Source organism: Fulmarus glacialis, unplaced genomic scaffold (genome assembly GCF_000690835.1).
Source record: "Fulmarus glacialis isolate BGI_N327 unplaced genomic scaffold, ASM69083v1 Scaffold39222, whole genome shotgun sequence".
Classification (NCBI taxonomy): domain Eukaryota; kingdom Metazoa; phylum Chordata; class Aves; order Procellariiformes; family Procellariidae; genus Fulmarus; species Fulmarus glacialis.
In genome coordinates, this window is record NW_009199164.1 from 1,008 (window position 1) to 24,699 (window position 23,692).

Below are 23,692 nucleotides of genomic sequence, written 5' to 3' on the forward strand. Positions count from 1 at the left end.
TAGCTCCAAAATGCTTGTCTACTTTGCAAGTTAGTTGGCCATTTTTGTTATTTTAGTGATGCGATGAGCTAATGACAATACAGAAAACTGCAAACAAGCAGCTGGAGATACAAATACCAACTTCTAAATTTTTAGCTACAGGTGCTCAAGCTTTTGCTAATAGGCAAATCGTTGTTCGTTTGTTTTTACAAAATCTCAATCCTGAGAGGCTACATGCAGAAAACAGCTTTGTGTAAAGTTCTCTTTATTACAGGCAACATTAGTCCATACAATAATACACAATACTGACATACAAGTGTAATCTTTCAAAATCATCATTTAAACAGCAAAGACCAAGAAACAGAATTTTAACTACTTCATTTTCAAAAATTAATACGTTTTTTCCTCCCAAGATCCTTTTTCAGTAAATTATAATGAAACATACAAATAGAGAAAAAATACCCATTCAACATATATTGTAGTTAAATGGTTATTTTGTTTAAAATCTTTAATAAGAAAATCCTTTTTAGCAACCTACATATAGATAAGTAGCAAACTTTGTTTTAAACAAATCCTCTCCATTAAAAGATCTGAAGAATTTTCATCCATCATTTTCTTCTTAGCCCATAACACTCTGTTTTGTAATACCTTGATACCTTAAAGTTTTTCAACTGAAGGACTGATACTAGGGGGCTTCCTAGATATTATAACCTCTCTTCCCCCCCTTCTATTTCCTAACTTTCTGTCCAACAGAAGGTGAGTAAGCACGTAATACTTCAGATTTTTTTAATCACCACTCTGTTTCATGAGAGCATAGACAGGTCTGCTCAATCCCCCTAAATCTACTATATTTTGCTGTTCAGGAGGAACAATATATGCCAATAAAAGCAGAAAACCTGCAGCTTTTCTGTCACATGCTTTTGATTATTGTCAAATTTTCTGGTTTATGCTTCCAGCTGATAACATTTATGTGTCATCTCAGTATTAGTTTAAATCTTTAAACAAAAAACTATATTTTCCAAAGTCATTATCACTGGGAGCAATCAAGTGGTCTTTTCTTGCTTTGCTGAGCTTCATTCTTAAAACTTGTCTTCGTTCTTCCCACTCATGGAGTTCAGCATTTCCATGGGCAAATTTACAGTTGTTTCCTTCAGTGCAAGTACCAGCCATATATCTGTTAAGACAGATTTCAAATAGTGTTTTCATAGAATCATCATGATCACTATTGTATCTAGGTATTTTCTTCTGGTCATGTTTTTCAAATACACTAAAATATTAAGGACAAAAAAAAAAAAAAATTGGGAGACTACTTTTTAAGTAAGATGATACTAACTCTGTTTAGCATTTGATGGTATTTTTCTTTCCCAGCTGTCAAGTATTTATAAAGGACAAGAGATGGCTCTTTTCTTTCTGTTCTTCATGCTCCTACTTAGTACTGAGTCATTTAATGCTTGAAACCTTTAATTTCATCAGTTCAAATTATCAGGGGAATGAATACCTTATCATTTAACTCACTGAGCTAAAGAACTACTATTGTTAAAAAATCCAACTAATTACCCTTTGTTAACTAAATTTGGTTTTTAAGTACTCAGTATGACTTAAGAATCTATTTTATCCTAGTATTTTTGTATTACGTTGTAAGCATGCCAGTTTATATTCACTTTATACTGCATATCCAAGGTCTGTTAGTGTTTAAAACATCAAATACATTTAGGATGTTAACTTAAAAATTTAGTAAAGTGGGCATGTAAGCTTCCATGCAAAGGCTGCAAACAAAAAACCGCTTGCTTTACATGCTGTGCAATTTCTCAAGATCTCTAAGGCATTCAAAATCTTTAACTTGAAATGGAGTAACAAAGGTATCCGTACCAGTGAATTGAATCTTTAACTCCAGAATGCAGATTCCAAAGTTTTTAGCCTTCCAAAAAGATTCCAACAGTGGAAAGAACTTTCAACAGATTTACAAAAAATCTACTGCAGTCAGGTAAACAGGCTGCATTTAATAATTAAAGGGAGCAGCAAAACATACAACCAATGCTGGGGAAAACCAATAGGTCTTGGAAGTTCTCTTCCACACGTTCATAAATGACATCCAGTAACAAATACTCACTTTTAACAAAGTTGTTTTGACGCTAACATTTCTACTTGCCTTAAAGCTCCACTATCACTGTCCAGCTAGGTACTGTTCTTGTGTTCCACAGGTAATTAATATGTAGATGCGCAAGTAAACTTGTAATAATACCAACAATATTTCACACAGGTGCAATAAACTTGCAACCCTTTATTAACATCACACAAGCAATTAATTTGGTTCTGCAAGTAGGCACCTTGTCACTCCCTGAGTTCTAACAATACGTGTTAAAATACTGTTAATTACTTAATTTCTTGTTGAAACATGTATGCAAAGCAAGAAATACTAGAAACATTGTCTGTCAAAACTAATAACCACCTTAATTACTTACACTATGAACTGTCATTTTTCAGCATTTTTGACATCTTAAAAACCACATACCTATCACAAATGCTAAAATATCCAGTTGGAAAGCGATACTGCCAGCAGTTTTGATCGTCCTCAGTGTGGAAAACCTTCTCTTTATGCTTTTCAGAAGAAATGTGACCCTGCCATTGCTTCTCACTATTACAGTTCTTCCCACACATCCAACAGTGAAAATCCACCTGTTTTACAGGGAATTGGAAAACAAAACATTGAGAATTCAATACTGTAAGCACAGGAACTGCTCCTAATACATTTTGAATGTTTTCTTTATGTTGGCCTGTAAATTGTTGTTTACCTAAACAGATTTAGTTATTTAAACAATCACCTGAAGTTTATGATCTCCACTGGCTTTAAAAGGATTCAGAAGAACTGATTACAGTGTCAGTTAAAGTTTGCATTTAGAGTAGCTAGCTATGATCTAAGGAAGCACCAAGAAAATAAGGACAACAACGTATGTTACTGACTGGGGGGAAAAAAAAACCCAACAAAAAACCACATTTGAATTTAGAATTACACCTATGATTACTTACTGTAACTTCAGCATAGTCAGTTGGCATGTGAATTTGCTTCCCATTTTCTTTGTTTGCCTGAGCAGCTGTATCATCTCCTTTTTCTGGTTTTTGACTTTTTAGCCATATGTCATACAACTGCTCCAAGTCTTGAACTAATGAGAGCAGAAGCTAAAATAAGTAATTAGCAATTAAGGCAAGAGTTTGAGAATACTAGATAAACGACTGAGTTTGCAAGCATAATTCAGTCCCCACCTACTGTAAGAAGAAAAAAGGAAGGACACAATGGAGACAGTTACACAGTTTAGAGATAAGAGCCAAGAGCAATATGAATCTCTGGCTACTTACCAAGACCCATTTCTGACTGTCTAGGGGAAAGTAAGATGTTACACGTTTCTGAACAGACACCCAAAGCACAGGTAACAACCGTGCTATTAGATAACAACTGTGCCGCTGTGTATCAAATCTGACTTTCGAAGTACTAATATAAAGTGTGCTACAGTTATTGGTAAATTTAGTGTGCTTTCTTGCAGACCATGATACTATCATTTATGTCATTTATTACTTCCGATTTTCCATTATTTCTCCCCAGTGACACTCTAATGGGATAACAAGTCAACAACAGAAAGTGAATAGTAATACCCAGTAAATACACTTGGTGGGCAGGAGGAATTCTTCCACAAATAGCTTGTCCCCATACGTTATCAACAGAATCCTAGTGTGTGCACATGGCAACACAGAGTATAAACACCAAACAATATTGCTGCATGGATCAATATACTATTTCTAAGGCATCTAAAAAAATTTATACAAACTACTTTATTGTTAAAAACCACATCAAGCAACAAATATATAATATAGCTATTTTTATTTAATACTGGTTTTGAATACCCAGTCTGGGCTTATTCAAATTAAAAAAAAAGGCACTTGCAAGGTTTACTACAAAAGACAGTGGAAGAAAGTGGATTAAAAAGGAATTGAAGAACAAGAATGAAAACCAGAACAGTTAGATTTACGACATGTTAGATTTACGCTTCTACTTACTGCTGTTCTCCTTCATATAGGTCCACATCTCTCTTTCCTCAGGACTGTGAGCAAATGAGCAGTTTCCATCATACTGACATTTCTTGCCTGAAGCAATATGATTGCACAACTGGAACATGAATTAAAAAAAAAATCCTTATGAATATAAAGTTAAATGGATGATAGTAGAAAAATTTTTTTTTTCAGTCTTGGCTAGTGTTTCCCCTTCCAAACAGACATTTATATCACGTGAAACATAAAATCATGTATATTTTATAAAAAACTCATATATTGTAGTTAGAAAAAGCAAACTGCTGGAAGCAAATACTATGACTGCTTTTTGCCTCCTTTCAGATTACCAGAACACAGATATGTTTAAACTATTTCTGAAATATTTACTGGAAATAGTAAGAACTTAGTCAAATCACTAAAAAAGTTACTAACTTCCACTGATGAGAAAGGGCTTCAGTAGTAACATGCGAGATCAGTGGTTTTCTAAGGCTGAACTCTGTAGAAACACTATAAACATATTCCCACCAACTCCCATGGGAATTTCTGCAGAACTGATGAAATCAGCCCAATTACTAGTATTTTCCAGTTACCCTATTTTCTTAACTAAAATGTTAGTTTTAGGTTAACATACATCAAATTGCAGAGGCACTTGTTTCTTTGCAGGAAGAGGACGAATGGTCATCCACTTCTTACGTTCATTAGACATTACTAGCACCACACGGCGATCTTTGGTCCATCTAAAAAACAGATGCATTCAATGAAAGAAAACACTATTAAAAAAAGATACATTGTGTACACAGAAGCAGAACCAGGAAAGCCCAGAAAGGTTCTTTATAAAGCTTTAACCATGTATTTGAGGTTTTCCTAAATTCTACTGAAACTTTACCATAACTGGTAATTAAAAAAAAACCAAACCAAACAGCCACCAAAGTGTTTCTCATTACCAACTATTAACATACTACAAAGAGATAACTGTGTTCTGCTTCAATATGGTTTTTTTAATTCCTTCTGTGACTCTTTCCTAAGCAGTAACAAAGTTTCCCAAAAGAGTTTTTAAATGGCTGACAAAAAGCTAAAATTCTCACTGTTTGGTCTTACTTACGGGTGTCTTGCCTTCGCACTACAGTATTTTTTGTTTCTGTCTGGCTCATTAACTTGACCATTTCTCCAGCACTGACCACAAACAAACTTCATCTTCAAATTAAGTGATCCATATTTCATTTGGTTCCCAAGGATCTTAAGCCAAAAAAATAACAACAACAATAAAAGGTATTTTATATCTGCAAAGAAATCCATACATAATTATGAATTACCCCCTACGATAGAAGTTTACAACGCATGTCCGGAAGCAGATGTTACACTGCATGCCTTGTAATAGTTCAGCTTGCAATTTCAATCTAGGCATTTCTTAACAAGAAATTTTTACTTAACTTACTTCTGATTTAGGTATATCAGAATATATACAAACTAAATAATATATACAAACTAAACACATAAAAGTCCTAAATACTGAAAAGATAATTAATGGCCCTATGGCAGCTGCCTTTGGAATTATATTTAGCTTCGGCCTATGACAGAATAAGCAAAGCAGAAAAGGAATTGCATTGAAGCAAAGCAAGCATTTTAGTTTAAGTGGAACAAGCTGAAGAAAGCCTACAGTGAAAGAGATTATTTGAAGAGAGCATTAAAAAAGTAATTTCTGAAATAAGCTACATTATACACAAACATAGGAAAAGAATTATCACCAAAGTCACTGTAGAATTAGTTTAATGGAAAAACGAAAATACCTGTGATCCATGTGCACTAGCTTCCATGTTCTGCCAGTATTTCTTTGATTCTTGAACAATAGTATCATGTGAAATACCTGTAAAGGAAAGAAAAAAAGTTCTTGAGCACTTATGTATAGAATTACAGACATGCTCCAACTGGAATGCTACTGAAGCCCCCAAAGCTTTTATCTATTTTTCTTTTTAAATATTGTATACATATACACACACTCATCTGTGGGTGTGGATATATATTTACATCCATACACACATACATATATATATATTTTTTTTTTTTTTTAAGAACCACATGAGGGCCTCCAAAACAGAAATATTGTATATATTATCACATTGAAAAGCAAACATAAAGGTTTTTTAAATTACAGATTGCTCAAATAAGTTAAGGTGCATCTTTGAGTATTTATTTAAACATAATGTACTAAACCTCTAACGACAATCTAATTAGAAAAGCTACATTGTATTATGGACCACAGAAAAACTATGCAAAATGCAAGCTGACAGACACTAGATTGCCCCTGCCTTCTTTACAAAGATTTTAAACAAGCCCTGCTAATTAGGCTTTGTTTCAGGAAAAAAAACATTCTTATAAATACTATGGGAGCTATACAGTGTTCACACATACTGTAACATTTACTGCTCTAATTCCACACAAACACTGACATCTGTGTTCGGATTTGAGGGTTGGTAAAATGTTTCTTTCCTGAGGTAGCATTCCTTTACTTCCCACACCTTACATTCAGAAGAGGAACCTCATTCAAAGAGCAAAGACTGAGCTTTAACTGAATTTGGCAAAGCATGAGGGCAGCATGAACACATCATAAAATAAAAAATATGCCTTCTGTGGCAAATCAAGTTTCTTGGAGAACCCAACCCTTACTTCAAAATAGAAATCAGAAAGTATTTGCTATCCTTGACTTTGTAGGGGCAGCTGTTAAGAAAGTAACAGTTTTACTTTCACACAGAAACTTCTAAAGGCTCATCCCAGGAGAGAGAACAGGAAATCAGCAAAGAAGCCTCTATTTGACTTTCTTCCTCCAAAATTTGCAAGTCAGTATGACATCTCGTGTCAGTATGCCTGTACAAGAATTTAGATAGAAAGCTGAAGCAACAAGGAGCCTCTTCTTCAAAGCAGGGAGAGGTGAGGATAAATCACAGACATAAAAAGGCAAAAATACCAGAAACACTGTAACACATTGGGATTGCCCCACTTCCCTTTTTCCTCTGTGCATCTCAATGATCCAACATGATTACTTAACATGTAAAGTACTCTTGTCATACAGAGCAAGGTAGGAAGAATGAGCAACTGTTATGTGGTACAAATTATTTACTACTAACAGGTCAATTGCTTTTTTAAAAAAACCAACCAAACAAAAAAAAAAAACAAAAACAACACAAATCACGGAGAGTTTGGAACTCATGGCCAAGGAATGGGCTGTAGATACAGAGACATGTCATTCAAAAGCTATCAGCTAGAAATTAAGTAGTAAAATTTGTTATCCTCAAAGAAGACAACAAAAACAAGCCAGATCAACAAAAAGCAGCCAAAATGTCCTGTGTAAGCAAGAACAGAAAAATAGTTAAGTTTTATCAACACATACACTAATGACAGACAGAGTAGCGAACTGGATAGATTTATTTTCTGGCTCACTATATAAGAATAGCAGAATGGCAGTTAGCTAAAAGAAAGGTTTAACTGTGGAAAAACTTGATTCTTGTATTGGGGATGGAGGGCAACAATGGCATAAATATTTCAAGTTTTTCTTTCAGTACTCTGTAAAAAAGAAATTTGATCAAGATCTTCGAAACTTTGAAGGTTTAAAAACAAAAACAAATCTAGTTTGACTTGGATTTAGTATCTGCTCAAGATTTCTAATTTTATTTCAAGAAAAAAAAAATCTGATCATAGTAAGTTTTGGCAGTTTTTATTATCAAAAACTTGTAATTTTGAATAGCTAGTAGCCTACTCAACACTTTTTATCATATTTACATTACTGTTTATTGAATATGCTCTATGAAAGATTCCAGCAAATTGTAAGTGAATGCACTAAGTTGCTAATTTCAGAAGGGAGTTGAGACAACGAAGAAGTGGCATTACAACGAACAGTAAAGTGAGCAGTTTACCAAGCATACCTGTTTCCTTTTGCATTATCCAGACTTTAAGTTCTACCAGACTGTGAGCATAAAAGCATTTATCCTCTCGTAAGCAGCCATAATGCACCTCATGTCTGCACAGGTCAAGCTGACATCGAACTTGAAAGGGGCGGATTTTAGAATATTTCACCATAGTTTCTCGCAAAATGTGGACAAGGCACCTGTTTTGCAAACAGTCCATTTTAGATATTCTTTAAAAGGCCTTTGTTCATGTGTGGAAAAACACGTAAAATAACCATCCCTCATCACAGCTTATTCAAATGGCTTTTTAACACTTTTAACTTGAAATCAGAAAGCCAAAAAAGTTTCCAGAAAGAAGTAGCATCTAATTATCATTTCTAGGCTAAGTAAACGAACATCATAAAACAGTACTCTTGTGAAATCCAGAGGTCCCTCTTCTGCAAAGCATTACTGAATTCAATCCAACTGCATCACTGGTTTCCAAGAGTGAAAGCATATCATATCCATTTCAAGTATATATCCTGATCTAATTACAAACACAAGTACTTATTCTTTTGTAGAGCACCATTAAAGAAAGAGTTGATGCACCACAGTAACAGCCTAGCTCTTACAGCTATAGTGTTTCCTCAATATAGGGAAGTGGAGTACAAACAAGGCAATTAAAATGCTCCCACTTACGTTTCCATCACATAAAAATGTAAGTCTATTAATTCTCCAAAACTTATTTAACACTCACTATGAAGTCTTTGTTAACTTTCAAAGAATAATTAAAGATACTTTCCTCACACTATTTTTTATCAACTGAATTAATAAGGACTATGGTCTATTTCAGACGCTGTAATTAAGGTAAACCTGTTCTTAACTGACTGAGTTAAAACTACAGCAAAATAAGCAAAACAGACCGAAGGAAGAGCAAACTTATGAATTCCTGTATTGCTTTAACATCACACATCTATTTACATCAATGCAGCTTACCAGGTAAATAAGCTATTAACAAAAACTGACACCAAAAGCAGCAAGATTCAAACATGAGGGTGGATACCACTAATTTTGAATGCATTGATAAAGAAATAGTTCACTTTCAATTTAGTTACATGAGACAAGCCTTGTTCAGTAAGTTTGTCTTATCAATATCGCCAAAGCATATCAGTCAGTTAGCAAGGAAGAGAAATTAATCAACAGGTACGAAATGAAAGTCAATATTAAAAAAATGCCCTGAAACCTTTGCTTTTAATTTGAAATTTAAAGAGATGGTATTTCAGACATACTTGTTATCTTCAAAGTCATGCATAGCAGGGTGAGAACAAGAAGATGAGTTATCCTTGTTCCTTTTGCTTATTATTCTGGGTTTGTGATCAAAACATTTCTGGAATACAAAAACAGGTAATTATAGAGTATGTATTTTATACATTTTAAAATATACCTTATCTTAAAGATTTTAACAGAGACTTCAACTAGTCTCTAATCTAAAACTAGCCAGATTATTACTGAATACGCATTTGAAAATTTACAAAATAGTCATGCATGAACCAAAGCATTCTTTCCAGGTAATTTTATTATCTATTATTATTTTTATTGTGTCATTAGATATAAAGCATCACCTCACAAAGAAACATAAATAATCCATGATGTTCTTGAAGAAGTCGGGACACAGTCAAGTTGATCTTTCCATTTCCTCCAAAAAGAGCTTCTCGACTAAAGGCTCCTTTGCGCTCCAGTGTCCACACGTCTATCTCCTCTTGGCAATACGCAAATGTGCAATGACCTGGATATCTGCATTCCTCTTCAGCAGCAACATCTAAAATGGTAACATTGAATACGACATTGCTTTTACACAGCTTTTATTGGAAATTCATCTTAAAACTTCCACTATCTCCATTTCATAAAGAAGCTCCATCTGTTGTAAATGGGTCACTTAAGTCTAGCAGACAGAAGCAAAACGTTATGCTGAATGACTTGCTGAAAATGTAAAACTCCTCAGAAAGGCTGATGCACACCTCCATCAACTATTCTTTTCTAGTTTAAGGCAACAATGCTAAGAACCCAGAATACCCTTTGCTTAAATACAGTCAGATATAGCTGTTAATTAATCCACGAGTCATCTTGCTTACATCATAAGTAGAGGTCCATACTGCAAAAGTCTAACAAGAATGCTTTTTTGTTGTTGTTTTGAACAGTAATAGCCCAGCACTCAGAAGCAAAGTTATTCATGATGGAGAACAGTACAGAAGTACAGTGCATGTTCTCTAAATAATCACATTAATGGTCAAAATATCGCTCTCCTTACAGTCTTTGAAATATAAACAACCCAGTGAACTTCCTTCTCCACTTCCCACGAGCAACAATAAAACCTCATTCTGTACTTCACTGTGGAAAAGCTAAACTACATTACTTTGAGTGTAGGCATTAACATTTTACTACCCATAACACGTACCTTTACATATATAATATGGTCCCACATACTGTGTCTTTGTTGGTCTTGGACGTATTTTTTTCCATGATTTATCTTCAGAGTTTTTTATTCTGCCAATTAGAATATCCTTCTTACATTTATGTTCTAAACTGGGATGGTAAGCGTAATCCAATAATTTAGGGCCTGAAACAATCACAGAAAATTGCTTATATTTGCATAAATTGCAGCGTATTTTTAACATTTCCATACACAGACTAGCACATAAGCCCAAAAGCAAAGTACACGAACACACTGTGTAGAATTCCTACTTGCACCAGCAACTCTGAAGAACCAAAAGTCATTAACAGCCATGTCGAGCAGAATAGAAAAAAACTGAATACTTACAAAAGGACCAGTCTTGGCAAGAAAAAAACCCACAAGTTATTTGGGGAGGGATGCTGTGTTACAACCTTAAGATTACTTTGGGACAGCAACAAATTGCTGCCTTTTTTCAAATTCCAAAGTATACGTTTCCATAACGCTAATGTAAAACTTAAATTGCTTATTTATAATAAGTCAATGCAGGTGGATTCCAAGGATCAGTAAATGGCTCTCTTAACCTTCAACTTACTGTATCAGAACAGTTACTACGTTCAGAGACAAAACACGCTAGGTAAGAAGTACACACGTGCCAAAAATATAAATGCCAATCCCAGAACTTTGTGATTTTGGAAACAAAAATATGCCTAGCTTTAAACTCTGTCTTTAGAATGATACTAAAGTGAAGATTACATTACCACTAAAATGAAGAAACCGGGGAGAGAGTCTGAAGATGAGCAATGCTCAATGAATTTTGCTATTTAAGGAACTACAAAAACAAGAGTGTGACCCAGTTTCCCTGGACAAGAAGCTGATGGAACAGTAGCATTTCAACAGTAGATAGTAAAAGCAGGAGACACTTCAAAGCTTTGATAGAGATGCAAAGAAACAGAAGAAATGGATGCTTTGATACAAGAAGTCAAGATAGGAACATGCTAAGTACCTCCACCAACATTTTATAGCTCCTGCTTTTAACAGACTGCGTTCTATGTTTTTCAAACATCACTTCATGGATTTTTCTTGTAAAAATACTTTTAAACTAATGTAAAAGTTCTTAAAACTACAATAGTCATCCCCTGAATGTCTTGATACAATTCTTTGTAAGATCTGTTACTACGCTGCACTTTATTAGTATTATCAATATCAATGACACCTATGACTTGAAAGACAATACTTATTTTCAAGATTAGTCTTAATAAAAGTTATTACCTCTAGAATACGGCTCTGTTTAATAGCAACAGCTCAGGCCTAAGAGATTAGTTATATTAAAGCCCAATACTCGTTAAGATCCTTTGAGTCAATACAGTGGAGTTAATTATTACTTAGGTTTGGAAGCCTCAGGATTACAATGTAGAATTAGTTTGAAAGAACAATAAAACAGATGGGATGTGAAGGTTACCAGGTACTTTGAACTGCGGTTCAATTCCCCATGGCCAATCAGAGAGAGTACTGCAATTTTTTTTTAGTCTTGAGCAAAGGTGTCATTCTTCACAGTACCCTGGGGGTTGGGAGGAAAGCGAATACAGAATGTGAACGACCTTACACAGTAAACCTACAGGTTGGGGAAAGCGTGTGGTGATTTGTGGTGGGTTTAGGAATCAAGAATCTATTAGGACAAGAAATAAAGACAAGAAGAAAGAAGATGAAATAGTTGTTGAAACATTTTACCAGTTCCTTAATCATAAGATCATACTACATCTGCAAAGAACAAGTCAGGATTAATGCTCTTTAGAAGCCAACAGTATTTTAACTTATGAACACTAAAATTTAAAATGTATGCTTTTTAATTTTTTAAAAATCAACCCAATTGAGTCCAAAAGCACCTTACCTTTTTTGACAAAACATAACTGGCAGGCCTGTCTTAGCTCATGTGTGCCTTCTAATGGGTTTCTTCCCGCAAGCGCTGAAGATACAGGTATATTAGCAGTTGCACTGCTAAAAACATTTGAAAAGTCATTTCTAGTTTGGCCTGCAATTCCCATGTAATTTTCAGACCCAAACAAACTACTAGGTCCATTTATCTGTTGGAAGAAAGCATATTTTACTCGATCCATATAATTAAATTTATCTACAATTAAAATTTAACCTACTGAATTTATTCTTCAAAGCATAAGAAAGACTACACACAAAAAATTCATAATACAAACTTAACCACATGTCTAAGAAGGGGACAGAGATTTTACAAAAGCCACATACCCAGCACAGACTAAGCATATAACAACATCCAACCAGGTACAGGAGAACAACAGCACTTGCCAGGCTAATTATTACTCCATGCTGGCTTATGAGGATGCAATCCTTCATGCCACCCTTTCCCCGCATAATCCATGGCCAGCAGCATGATTGAAAATATACAGCATGACTAGAACACAGAGACCAGATGGATTCTCAGACATGAGGCAATCTCTGCTCTGTTCCTGTACTAGGACAGTTCTCCAAAATTCCTAACATTTGGCATTCAGAATCATAAGAGATTTTCTCTCTCTTAGGTTGGTTATTTTACACTTCCACAGTATTTTACAGCAAGTTCCTCAGAATGGAAAAGTGGCTATGACAGTAGTCAGTTTGCATATATAAAGCAACCTTTGCTGTACAACTGTTTTCCAAGCCAGAACCATATTTTAATGGTAAAAGTGCCATTTTTTAAAAATAGAAACTTCTACTGTAAAAATTAAGATCTATGTTAAGCCTTCAAGGCATTAACATTTGAACTCATGTGAAAGAAAACATGAAAAATACTTACAAACAATGGGGAATTACTGCTGCTAAGTGTTGGTGTTCCATCCCTAGAAGCTGAACTTGAGAGGTCTAAAGGAATAAAAAGAAGTTTTAATTATTTCAGTTTCCCAAAACACCCTATGCAAAAAATTATTTATCATTCCTGAGAAGTAGAAGCATCAAAGGTTTGGGTTTTTTGACAAACAAAAAAGGTTTTTTCATTTGCTATGATTATTTTTTTCAATTATGTAAAAGCCCCTTGTAAACATCTGGGCTGAAAAATTACTAGGTAATCATCTTCAATATAACCATGTGATTAACATCAGCAGTAGCTTCACAGGCGTATGTTGAAGCAACACGAAGATACTTGTGGAGTACAAAAAGGGTAGCTAGATAAGCAATACCTGACTATCAAAAATGAGAAGATGAAAGAGGTTTAAGAGGATTCTTCTATTTTTAATTTTATTTTGTAAATTTGGCTTCCTTCTAAAGAGAGCATGCTCCTGTAACGCTGATAGAGACAAAACTTTATTTTATCTTTTCTAGTTCACTGGCTATTTATATCTTGTTATTTCACATACCTGATTTCACTACATAATTACAGTCCCTAGAGTTTGAATTCAAACATGTAATACTGGTATCTTTTCAGAGTACGTAGTTACAGCAGCCTTTTAGGATTCTTGTTTATTGCCAAAACATCAGAAATGGTTTAAGCTGTAAGAACACCTTTGTTTTAAAAAAAAAAAAGTTTGAAGGAACATGGTTCCTTCTTTATACTTACTCACCTGAAACAACTTAGACAATAAATGCAGAAAAACGAACAGATGGAGCTTGGAGCATGCTTATTCAGAGCCCAAGTAAACAAAAGCTTTATTTATGAATTCTTGTGTACAACCAACGCCAATTATCAACACTCTCAAAAATTGTCAGCACAGATCAAATGTTATGTAAGTATAACATATTACTGAATAATTGTGAAAACTCATTTATTAAGAAGAGAAGCCAGTTGGGTCATGCACAACTCTCTCTCATCATAAAAGGTTAAATATTAAGACTCATTTCTTACCTCTTTTTGGGTCACTGATTGAAAAGGTGCTTAATGGTGAACAAAAATTTTCCAGTGAAGAAGCCAAAGGCTGTGAAAAGATTTCTGAAAGAGAAGGTGAAGGAACAAACCCTGCACTAACTGGCAGCGTCCCCAACAAAGAGGCAGAGAAAGGTACACTAGGAGCTACACTTCCTGCAGGAATAGGTCCTCTGGCTCCTGTAGTTTGCTGGAAAAAAGGAAATTTAAAAAGAATGTTCACAAACAGCAAAAAAAGCTCTCAAGGACACAATGTGCAACAGTATTTCTTATAGTAAAGTTTTTGCAAAATTTTTATATACCTACTAAAAAACAACAATAAAAGGACACTACAGTACTATAGTACACTTAGCGAACTACAGTAATCAAACCCTAAACAATGCCCTAATGCAAGGAATTATCCATGAATCCACCACTTTAAAGGTTCAGTTAGCTGAAGTTTATTAACTTATTAACAGATTTGGATTTTTTTTATGAATCAGATCAGAGCTGAATTTCCAAATTATGTTAAAATATAAGACAATAGGGAAGAGTAGGAAGAGTCAGAAATCTACATTATTTTTTCTAAATAAATAGAACATAATTCAAATTGCGATACAGTAAAGAGTTAAGAGTTAGCCTTGAAATAGATCCTCAGATACAAACAAATGACACGATGTTCTGCAAAGGCCAGATCACCTTTTTTCACCCCCATGGAAAATAACATATCCTTCTGCACACCTTTGCAAGGACATTACCAAGTAGGGGAGTTTCCCTCCTTCCTCCCTGTCCCCAAGAAGCTCCCCCCTTGTCTGGAGACTGACCAAATTGGTCCGCACAGAGTTTGGCCAACGTGAAACTCCCTCTGTTCCCCTACAGTTGTTAGCCTACAACTCACTCAAGATTCTACACTACACGAGACTGCAGTCTATCCTGGAAGATCGTATTTCCTCCTGGCTTTCACTATGGCAAACTTAGAATACAATAGACTAGACTATTTCAGTTGGAAGGGACCTACAATGATCATCTAGTCCAACTGCCTGACCAATTCAGGGAGCTTCCTAAGATCTCTTAAAAATAACTACTTTCTGCATTTTCAAAATACATTTTACAAAACAAAGTGCATAAAACGGAAAATTAGAAGCCAAAGCATTTTTTGATTTAAAGATTTACAACTGCATCCACAGCTGAATGAGGAATTAAAATCACAACTAACTGAAGAATTAAATCTGCCACGGTCTCATTTAACATTGCAATACTAAGGGCTCCAAATGACTGGCAGGGCCACAGCAGAAAGTCAGTAACCTTGTTAATAAGTTCAGACATTTCTGCTCATCAATCAGAGCTCTCATTTTGACTAACAGTTGAGGAACTCTGTATGCTTCACAGTCTGTTCTAGTTCTGGAATGACAATGTAATTAAGAACAACTCTTCACGTGCCTAAATTTCTCTAACAATCTCTTCTAAAAAATATAAAAAGTTAGACTCATGATGGTCTAACTATTTCTAACTATCCAGGAGGTGGATCTGGACAAATCTCTGATTGCAGAGACACTAGTGAATGCACTAGAAGAGCACAGTGCAAGTACTACGGTCCTGCAAAGCTATTAGCATAAGTTTTAACTATAGTTTCTTAGCTACAGTGTGGACACTCCAACACTCAGGTTCTGAGAAAGTTTATTTGCCCCCCAAAAAAACCCCAAAACAAAAAAAAACCCCACCAGCCCAGACTTCAAATGTCTACTTCACTATTCATAGTACTTCCTGGAAGTAGTAACCCTCCCACTGTGGTAGTACTGGTAGTAGTATAGCAGTATTCCTGAAGCAGTATCTCTCCCCCAGCAACCTCGCTCAGCTTTTCCAGCACACAAACACAATACAATTGTCCTTAGAGCTCTGCTGGGTCCTGGTATCTTTACAGCCACATTTGCAAGAATCTGCACCTAAGAAAATCAACCCAACCATGCACAAATACAGCTCAACATAACTGGGAAAGTTAACTCACATTTCACTACTAGCCCACCTGATAAAAATACAAGATCCCACTCATAAGGACAGTCTTTCGAGAAAGAAAACAAACAAAAAAGTCTTACCATTACACTTTCATCTGGATCAGGCACAGAATCAAGTAACTCATCAAGTTCTTCCCCAATAATTATATCTCCATCTCCACAATCTAAACACGCTTCTGGCATAGAGAAAGAAACATTCCCTCCATTTGCCAACACTGCAGAAGGCAAAGAAACCTTTTCCACTTGAAGAGGCATAACAGAAGATAAAGATGGTACAGGTACTGACGACACTTTAGACACTTCAGACACAAAGTTTGATGACGAAGGAGCAGAAACCACCTCTTGCTTCTGGTCAGATAAATCTGAAACAGGTAAGATGAGAATGACTGGAACTTTTATTCAAAGATGTAAAAATGTCTTGCATAGCTTTTACCCTGACAATGTGGGGGGTGAGGGAGTGGAAAAACATGAAGAATGTTTAAGCAAAACCATATTACATGTTTTCAGCTTCCACTAACTTCTGATTCATGTGTACTTACATCTCAGTGTTTATATATTATTCAAAAAGATAGGAAAAGTTACAGACCTGATACTTTACTAAATCTTTGGCATATTTTCACCTCCTTATTTTTCCAGGTTAAAGAGAACAGTATGAGACAATCACTATAGGAGCAGTTACAAACATATCAAGCTGAGGAGACTGAAAGGAAATTTGCTCAGCCACTTAAATAAGTAGTTTTAGAGATAAACAGATCAGACTTTTTACCATAGATCTTTCAAATGACAAGATGAATTTTCTTAAGAAATTTTGTAACAAATACAACTAGATATGCATGGCATATCTAGCTTCCTAGCATTAATACTGTAACACAACATGACTCACCTAACTCAATATCTTCTACAGAAGAAGAATTCTGTAAGTGAGAAAAAAATAACCTCTCAGCACTTTGCAAAAGAGCCATTAAAAATTTTCAAATACATATTTGCAGACTAAGAATGTAAGTCCTAAAATTTAGGTTTTATAAAATATGAAATTTTTTAAGTCTAATGGAATTTAAAGGTCAAATAATTTTTTAGATAAAGCATCCATTTGCAGACTGAAATCCACTCACAGTATCACTAAAAACCTGCAACCAACCAACAAAAGTGAGAGTGATACTTCAGGGAATGAAAGAGTCTAAACAGTATGTTAAATGAGCTGTTCCTACGTTTCCTTATTCATTTACAGCTAAATTGTCTATATTCCTGTGAAAACAGCCTGTAAGATAAAGATGAACTCCTCTTCATTACTGCTATTCAGACACATTACAAATAGCAAGATAAATGCAAGTTCGGCTGCTAGTGAAGGTTGAATTTGGACAAATGCAAATTAAAAGGGATTTTATCCCAGCACCCTTCACTTTGATAACTGTCAACAAAATAAAATAAAATTAAAAAATAAATAAGCACATTAACTATGCCCTCGCCTCAAGACATTAAAAGTAAACATATTCATTGCACTGGATTTAATGTCTTAGCTAACATTTATTCTACAAAGATAACATGAATGATAATCTTGTCCTAGTTTGCCATAAACATATAGCAAAACCAAACACAAAAATCGACAGAACCTAAAGTCCAAAATAACAGCATCTTATATAAAATGTCATTTGCACAATTTTCACTTCACCATCGTGAAATTATGAAACAATTATTCCCTGTAGTTTAAAGTCAGCTTGCACTTGGAACATGTAAAACCTTACCCGAGTTGATACATCGCTAGAAACTGAATTTGAGGAGGGCGGCTGCAATGAAAAGATATCTTCATTAAATACAAAATTGATATCAAGAGAGGGAAACCTCAATGTAAAATGTTAAAATAAAATCTTACCTTTGCTCTTACATATGCTTTCCTTATTTTTAACCCTAGTTTTTGAGCTAGTTCTTGGGTAAGCTTAATCACACTTTCATCCTAAAAGACATAAATAAAACTTCATAATTTACATGTATTGTCATCTAGTCAAGACATCTGCTTACATCTCAGCCTATATTCTGCAAGATCCCTATATGCAGAATGTCTCATAAAGCATTTTTATCCTTTCACAAACATATGGGACTGCAAGCTAACGCTGAAAAATACAACTACCCTCAAGCAAAATTCCAATATTTGGAATTTTAAGAAAAGCCAGAAAATAGACAATATCCTTCTCATCCATTTATTTGAATTTAAAATAACGTAAAGATTTTGCCAAAACCAGAGAAGTTCAGGGAAGTGGGGGGTTTTTATGGGTGGGTATTTTTTGTTTGTTTATTTGGGGAGGGTGTTTGGTTTTTGAGGGGATGGGGTTTTTTGTTGTTTTGTTTTTACACAAATTGAGGGCCACATTTCTGGTTACCATAATGTCAGCTACTATGTAACACTGCTGAATATTTAATGAGAACTCCATATTTTGGCAGCAATTGCATCATACAACTAGAAAAGCTGAGTTAAAAATCTGGTCGTATTTCACTCTGTCCTACAGTTATAATAACTATCCATTTAAATTATTTTAAGATTTAGTTTTCAGAATGTGTCCTACAGCTAGAAAAAGCTATTTATAAAGCTTATATAGAGGCATATAAACCTTAAGCAAAAACATTCAGATCTGGAGGTGCAAAGTGAGGATCCAAAGTCCAAAGTTACACATTCAGATAAACTGCTGTGTCTTTGGCAACACAACTGAAACCTTCTCTATATCAAGAGGTAAACCTATGCTCAACAGTTTGTCTAGCCATTTGACTGTAATTTTGATGCAGAAAGGTGAAAGAAACGCAACTCAGTATTCTGTCCTGTGATCAGTCTATTTTGAGCAAAGCATGTAAAGTTTCCATCAGTATTTTAGTTCAAATCAGGAATGCATTTCTGAAGCGTATCTCTTAATCATCTTCTCACGGCATTTTAGTTTGCATTATGAAGTGTCTCAGAGAGCCAAATTAGATTCATTTTGGATGAAACTAAATTGAAATTGCTGCAGGAGTGCACTTGATGCACTCCAACTCTTTAAAAAAAAAACAAAACAAAAAAACCCCACCACAACCAACCATGGAAATCAGATCCTCAGGACCAGCATTTCAGTCTATAGATCCTCTCCTATTATACCACACGCTGCTTGCTAATATAGATACAGCCTAACATTAGAAGTGCATAGTAAGTGATTCAAGTGGAGGACAATGCACAGATAAGAATGTTACTAAATGGCTGGAAAGCTAAAATACAGTTATCAAAAGAATCAATATTGTACGTTATAATTATGGGTGGTATTTCTCTTTATGTCATGAGTATACTTCTGACTGTAGAGATTTTTAAACAATTAATTCAGTAGTTCTAGTGTTTATTGCAAACGTTTATGGCACTTGCCCCCCACTGCAAATTGACTATTTCTTTTGCTGAAAGTTAACACAACAAACTGAGCTTGGGGACTGTAATCTCTGCTATCAGTCTTCATTTCCACAACAAGAAATAATTCTTAGAGGAATAAAAAAATATTTTACTGCATTAAAAAAACCCAAACCAACCAAAAAACTTTCATGGTTTTGATGTAAATATATGTTTTCTGTATTAAATCTTTCAAAATAATCATCAATATATAATTTACCTACCTGCGGCACAGCAAGAGAACATTTTGCCACAGCATCATAAGCCTTCTTATACCTTCCCAGTTCGTTCAAAGCTTTTGCTTTCCTATAGAGAGCTCTGAAATTGTTTTCATTCAATCTTAATGCTATCTCACAGTCTTCTAGAACATTTTCATGCAATCCCTACAAAGAGAAAAAAAGAAAAAAAGGCACTAATCAGAACTATTATCACTGAAATACTGAATTTAAACTATTTTAGATGAAGGTATTGAAACACTATAAAGCATTCACCAAGGCCACTGCACACTGCGTGTATGAGTTTTGCTAAATCACCAACTCAAGCAAATAAAAAGAAGTAGGAACTTCATTCATGTAAAATCCAGTAATAGTTACGAAGACAATTTAGCTCTTTCATAAGACTCATCTCATTCCACAGAGAAAGCAGCAGACTCAGGTGCAATCAGCAATATAAATGGACAAAAATACTGTTCCATCAACTTCCAAGCCCAGTATGATTCTTTCATGTTAATATTCTAGTATTAGTAACTAAAAATATCTCGATGATTATACTTGTAAAAAGAAGAGATTAAAGCATATGCCAAAATGATGATCTGAAACATGCCAATCCTCAATCCAACACCAAGAGCTTTCCACTCACTAGGAAACTTCCCATGTCTTCATACTCTGTTAGCACACTGTTCTTGAGAAATCATACAGTTTGAATAGACGCTTACCATATTTGAAAAACATGCTATCCTGTTCACGTGCAGCTTCTCTAAAATATCATCAGAAACATGGATTTCTTCAGAATTAGCATAATCAGCTATATTTATAGCTTCTGTATAGTGACTCAGTGAACCTCTCCAATCACCTTCTCGATAGACATCATTCCCTTCATTAAAAAGATTTCTAACAAGCTCTCGTATAAATAACTGGAACAAAGAAAAGAAACACTCATCAACAGCAGTATTTGTTGTTTATCTTCCATATTTCCAAATACATTTTAAAATAGAAAATTTATGCTTGTAATTTCACAGAATCAAAATGAAATGCAAAACTTTTGTCTATATTAGTATTTATTTTCTGACATTTTTCCAAGACAATCTCTAATATTCAACACCACAATACATGTAAATAAAAGAGAGGCTGAACTACTGATAAAAGAATTACTTTGTATAAGTAAGTTAAAAAAGACATATCTGATATATGTTCCCTACATTTTTTTAGCAAGCAGCAGCCACAGCAACTGGCAAACCAGTAGTACACAAAGGTTGTTTTTGCAGAGGAAAAGACTCTTTTTTAATCTAAAATGTGAACAATTGCATTTTTATCTAATATCTTCTCAAATCTAATGAAACCACCTACCACTGGATAAAAATGCTAAAAAGATGAGTCTGAAAATAACAGTCAAAAATTATGCAAAGTAATAACATGCACAGAAACAAAGTATGTTATGAAGATTTATGTGACTGAGATCCTTTTATCTCACTTCTGCTGTGCTACTCTAAACTTTACTCAGAATAGCACATTGTTTTATACAATGAATGCCTCGAATTCATCCCTAACACCAGTAGAGAAAGAGTTCATCTGAACTGCTGTATGAGTGAATTCCGGGCATCCAAATATCTGAATACCTGTATCACAATGTAAGTAGTCCTCCACTTCCAACAGAGACATTATAAATTACCAGTCATACTACACCATTACTTAAATAATGATTAAAAACAAGAATAAATATAATAAGATAGGCCCATGTTAAAAACCCTTCTGGAAACGCAGAAGTAATTTCATTACCTCATATTGTTCTTGCGTCCCTGGATAGGGCAAAGTAGATCTAGAAAAAGAAATTACAAAATGTACTTATTATACATATTGCTTAAAAGATGATCACATTGGAGAATACCGGTTCTTACTAAAAGCAGTCTCGCTTGCTGCAACAGGCAAATCTCTAAATATTGTCTATTGCCTGCACTGAACAAGGCAGGAGTGCTGTAGATCAGTTTTGATTAAACAACTGTGTTTTCTTATTACTAATGACTCATTTTGTTGAAGATGTCTGATCTAGTTGAAGATGCCCCTGCCCGCGGCAGGAGGGTTGGACTAGATGACCTTTAAAGGTCCCTTCCAATCCAAACTATTCTATGATTCTATGATTTTCATTTGAAGTTACATAGCCAGTCTTAACTCTGCTGTTCAAAATGTATTAAGGTTTTGAATGCCTTGAGTTGAAAACCTCAATGTTGTTTGTTTAAAAACAATTTCCTTCCTCTCCTCCACTGTGCAGAAACAGATTACACAGGAGGAGAACTGCAATCTTCTTGTAAGTATTATAAAATGACAAATTATCTGTCAAAAGAAAACATCAATTTTAATTAAGTCATACCAATGACACTACAGGAATTTTAAGAGTTCTTCCATATGACACACAACAGAGATTTTCTCTAGCACAGAACAGAGGTATTTACTTCTAACTTTTCAGGAAGAAAAATAGGAACCCTTTCCCTCCCCATATAGGTTATCTGAGAATCTGTTTCTACACAATTTTTAAAAGGGCAGTTTTCTTTTTCTTTTTTTTTTTTTCTTTAAAGAATGCCTTATGCGAGCAGTGAACTAGTGTGAAATTTCACAATGATTTTAAGCTAGCCAGGATGTTCTAGAGAAGAATTTGGCATTGATCCAAATGAAAATTAACTAGTAAGATGATTTTTTATTAGGTTAAATTTCAGCTCCAGAGAGCTGAAACACTTAGGTAGTGGTGAGCAAACCCATCCTTTTCAGTAGCAACCTAGTCTTATGTGTAGCGGTCCATAAGTATAAGGTGGACGTTTTCCACCCACCAAAAAAATTCAATGCTGCAAAGGCAGAAAAGGAATACCCTCCCACCTTCAATCTGCTCTGTTTGGGAACAAAGAGGGGTTCTGTCTTTTCTTTAAGACTGCTCTCCATTTCCATGTCCGTGTTAGCAAATATTCTGAGGAGAAACACAGGTCCTCCTCCTTCCTCCGCTGGTGCTATATTAAAAGGACTTTCCCAGAGCTATCCATCTCATATATACATGTGTAAGCATACAAGAATAAAACCACAAAATCATACTCTATAAACTGGAGTCCTTTCTTAATGTCCTGTTGTCTAGTGCTTCTCTCTTCCGACACATTGGACATGTTATCCTTAACATCCACTTTTCGGATATGCCACTCCTCAAAAAGGAAGAAAGATAAATAGCTGTTAATATATAGCAGTTTGCATTTGGACCAGAAGGATCCAATCTCACATCAACACTAAGTCCATCATACAAAGGTGACACTGTACCACAGCTTGAGGGAACACACACTGAAGAAACTTCAAACACTGCAGTACTCAGCGATACAGGTAGAAGCCCCAGGTCTGTCAGTGCCGTTACACAACACTTCTACAGAAAACCTTTCTTCCAATTTCTACTTTATCTTTGGTTTTCCACTTATTTATTCTAGATCATGCAGAGTCATGTTAGTGAAAATAAACCAAACTACAAGCGCAGCTTGCATGCATTACTGCTAAATTAAGCTAAGGTTCCACATTTTCCCCCTTTAATAGCTTTATACTTCTTTTATTTGTTTGTTGAAGTAGAAATAGACTCAAGACCCTGCTGTATTTATTAATAAAACCCAAACCGATTAGAAAACTACCATTAAGTCTAATTCTAGTGTCTCTCATCATTACCCAACCACTAAGGTGTAATTAGAAGCAAAACTACTGCTTTGATAATATCTACCCGTTGACCAAAGTGAAAACCTTGGAAACTTTACCAGTAGCAAAGACTACCTACTAATTTGAAAAACTGAATTACTTTCATGTAATTCCACATCGTCAACTTGACATTTAAATCCAAAGTAGTCTGAATCAGTGATTTTTTTTT

At 34.8% G+C, this 23,692-nt stretch overlaps 1 protein-coding gene across 1 annotated transcript; it reads right to left on the reverse strand.

The window, feature by feature from the left end:
* Positions 1-220: 220 nt before the first annotated feature.
* Positions 221-23,019, reverse strand: ZC3H7A (zinc finger CCCH-type containing 7A). Its single transcript, XM_009573158.1, has 22 exons — positions 22,891-23,019; positions 21,592-21,631; positions 20,532-20,729; positions 19,822-19,980; positions 18,074-18,154; positions 17,946-17,987; positions 17,087-17,117; positions 16,285-16,565; positions 14,195-14,402; positions 13,154-13,218; positions 12,239-12,431; positions 10,354-10,515; positions 9,521-9,717; positions 9,188-9,285; positions 7,938-8,119; positions 5,808-5,884; positions 5,123-5,256; positions 4,652-4,757; positions 4,030-4,138; positions 3,007-3,140; positions 2,492-2,655; positions 221-1,153 (listed from the first exon to the last, which is right to left on the reverse strand). The coding sequence occupies exons 1-22, from the start codon at positions 22,956-22,958 to the stop codon at positions 964-966; spliced, it is 2,919 nt and encodes a 972-aa protein (XP_009571453.1). The 5' UTR covers positions 22,959-23,019; the 3' UTR covers positions 221-963.
* Between the last annotated feature and the right edge of the window lie 673 nt (positions 23,020-23,692).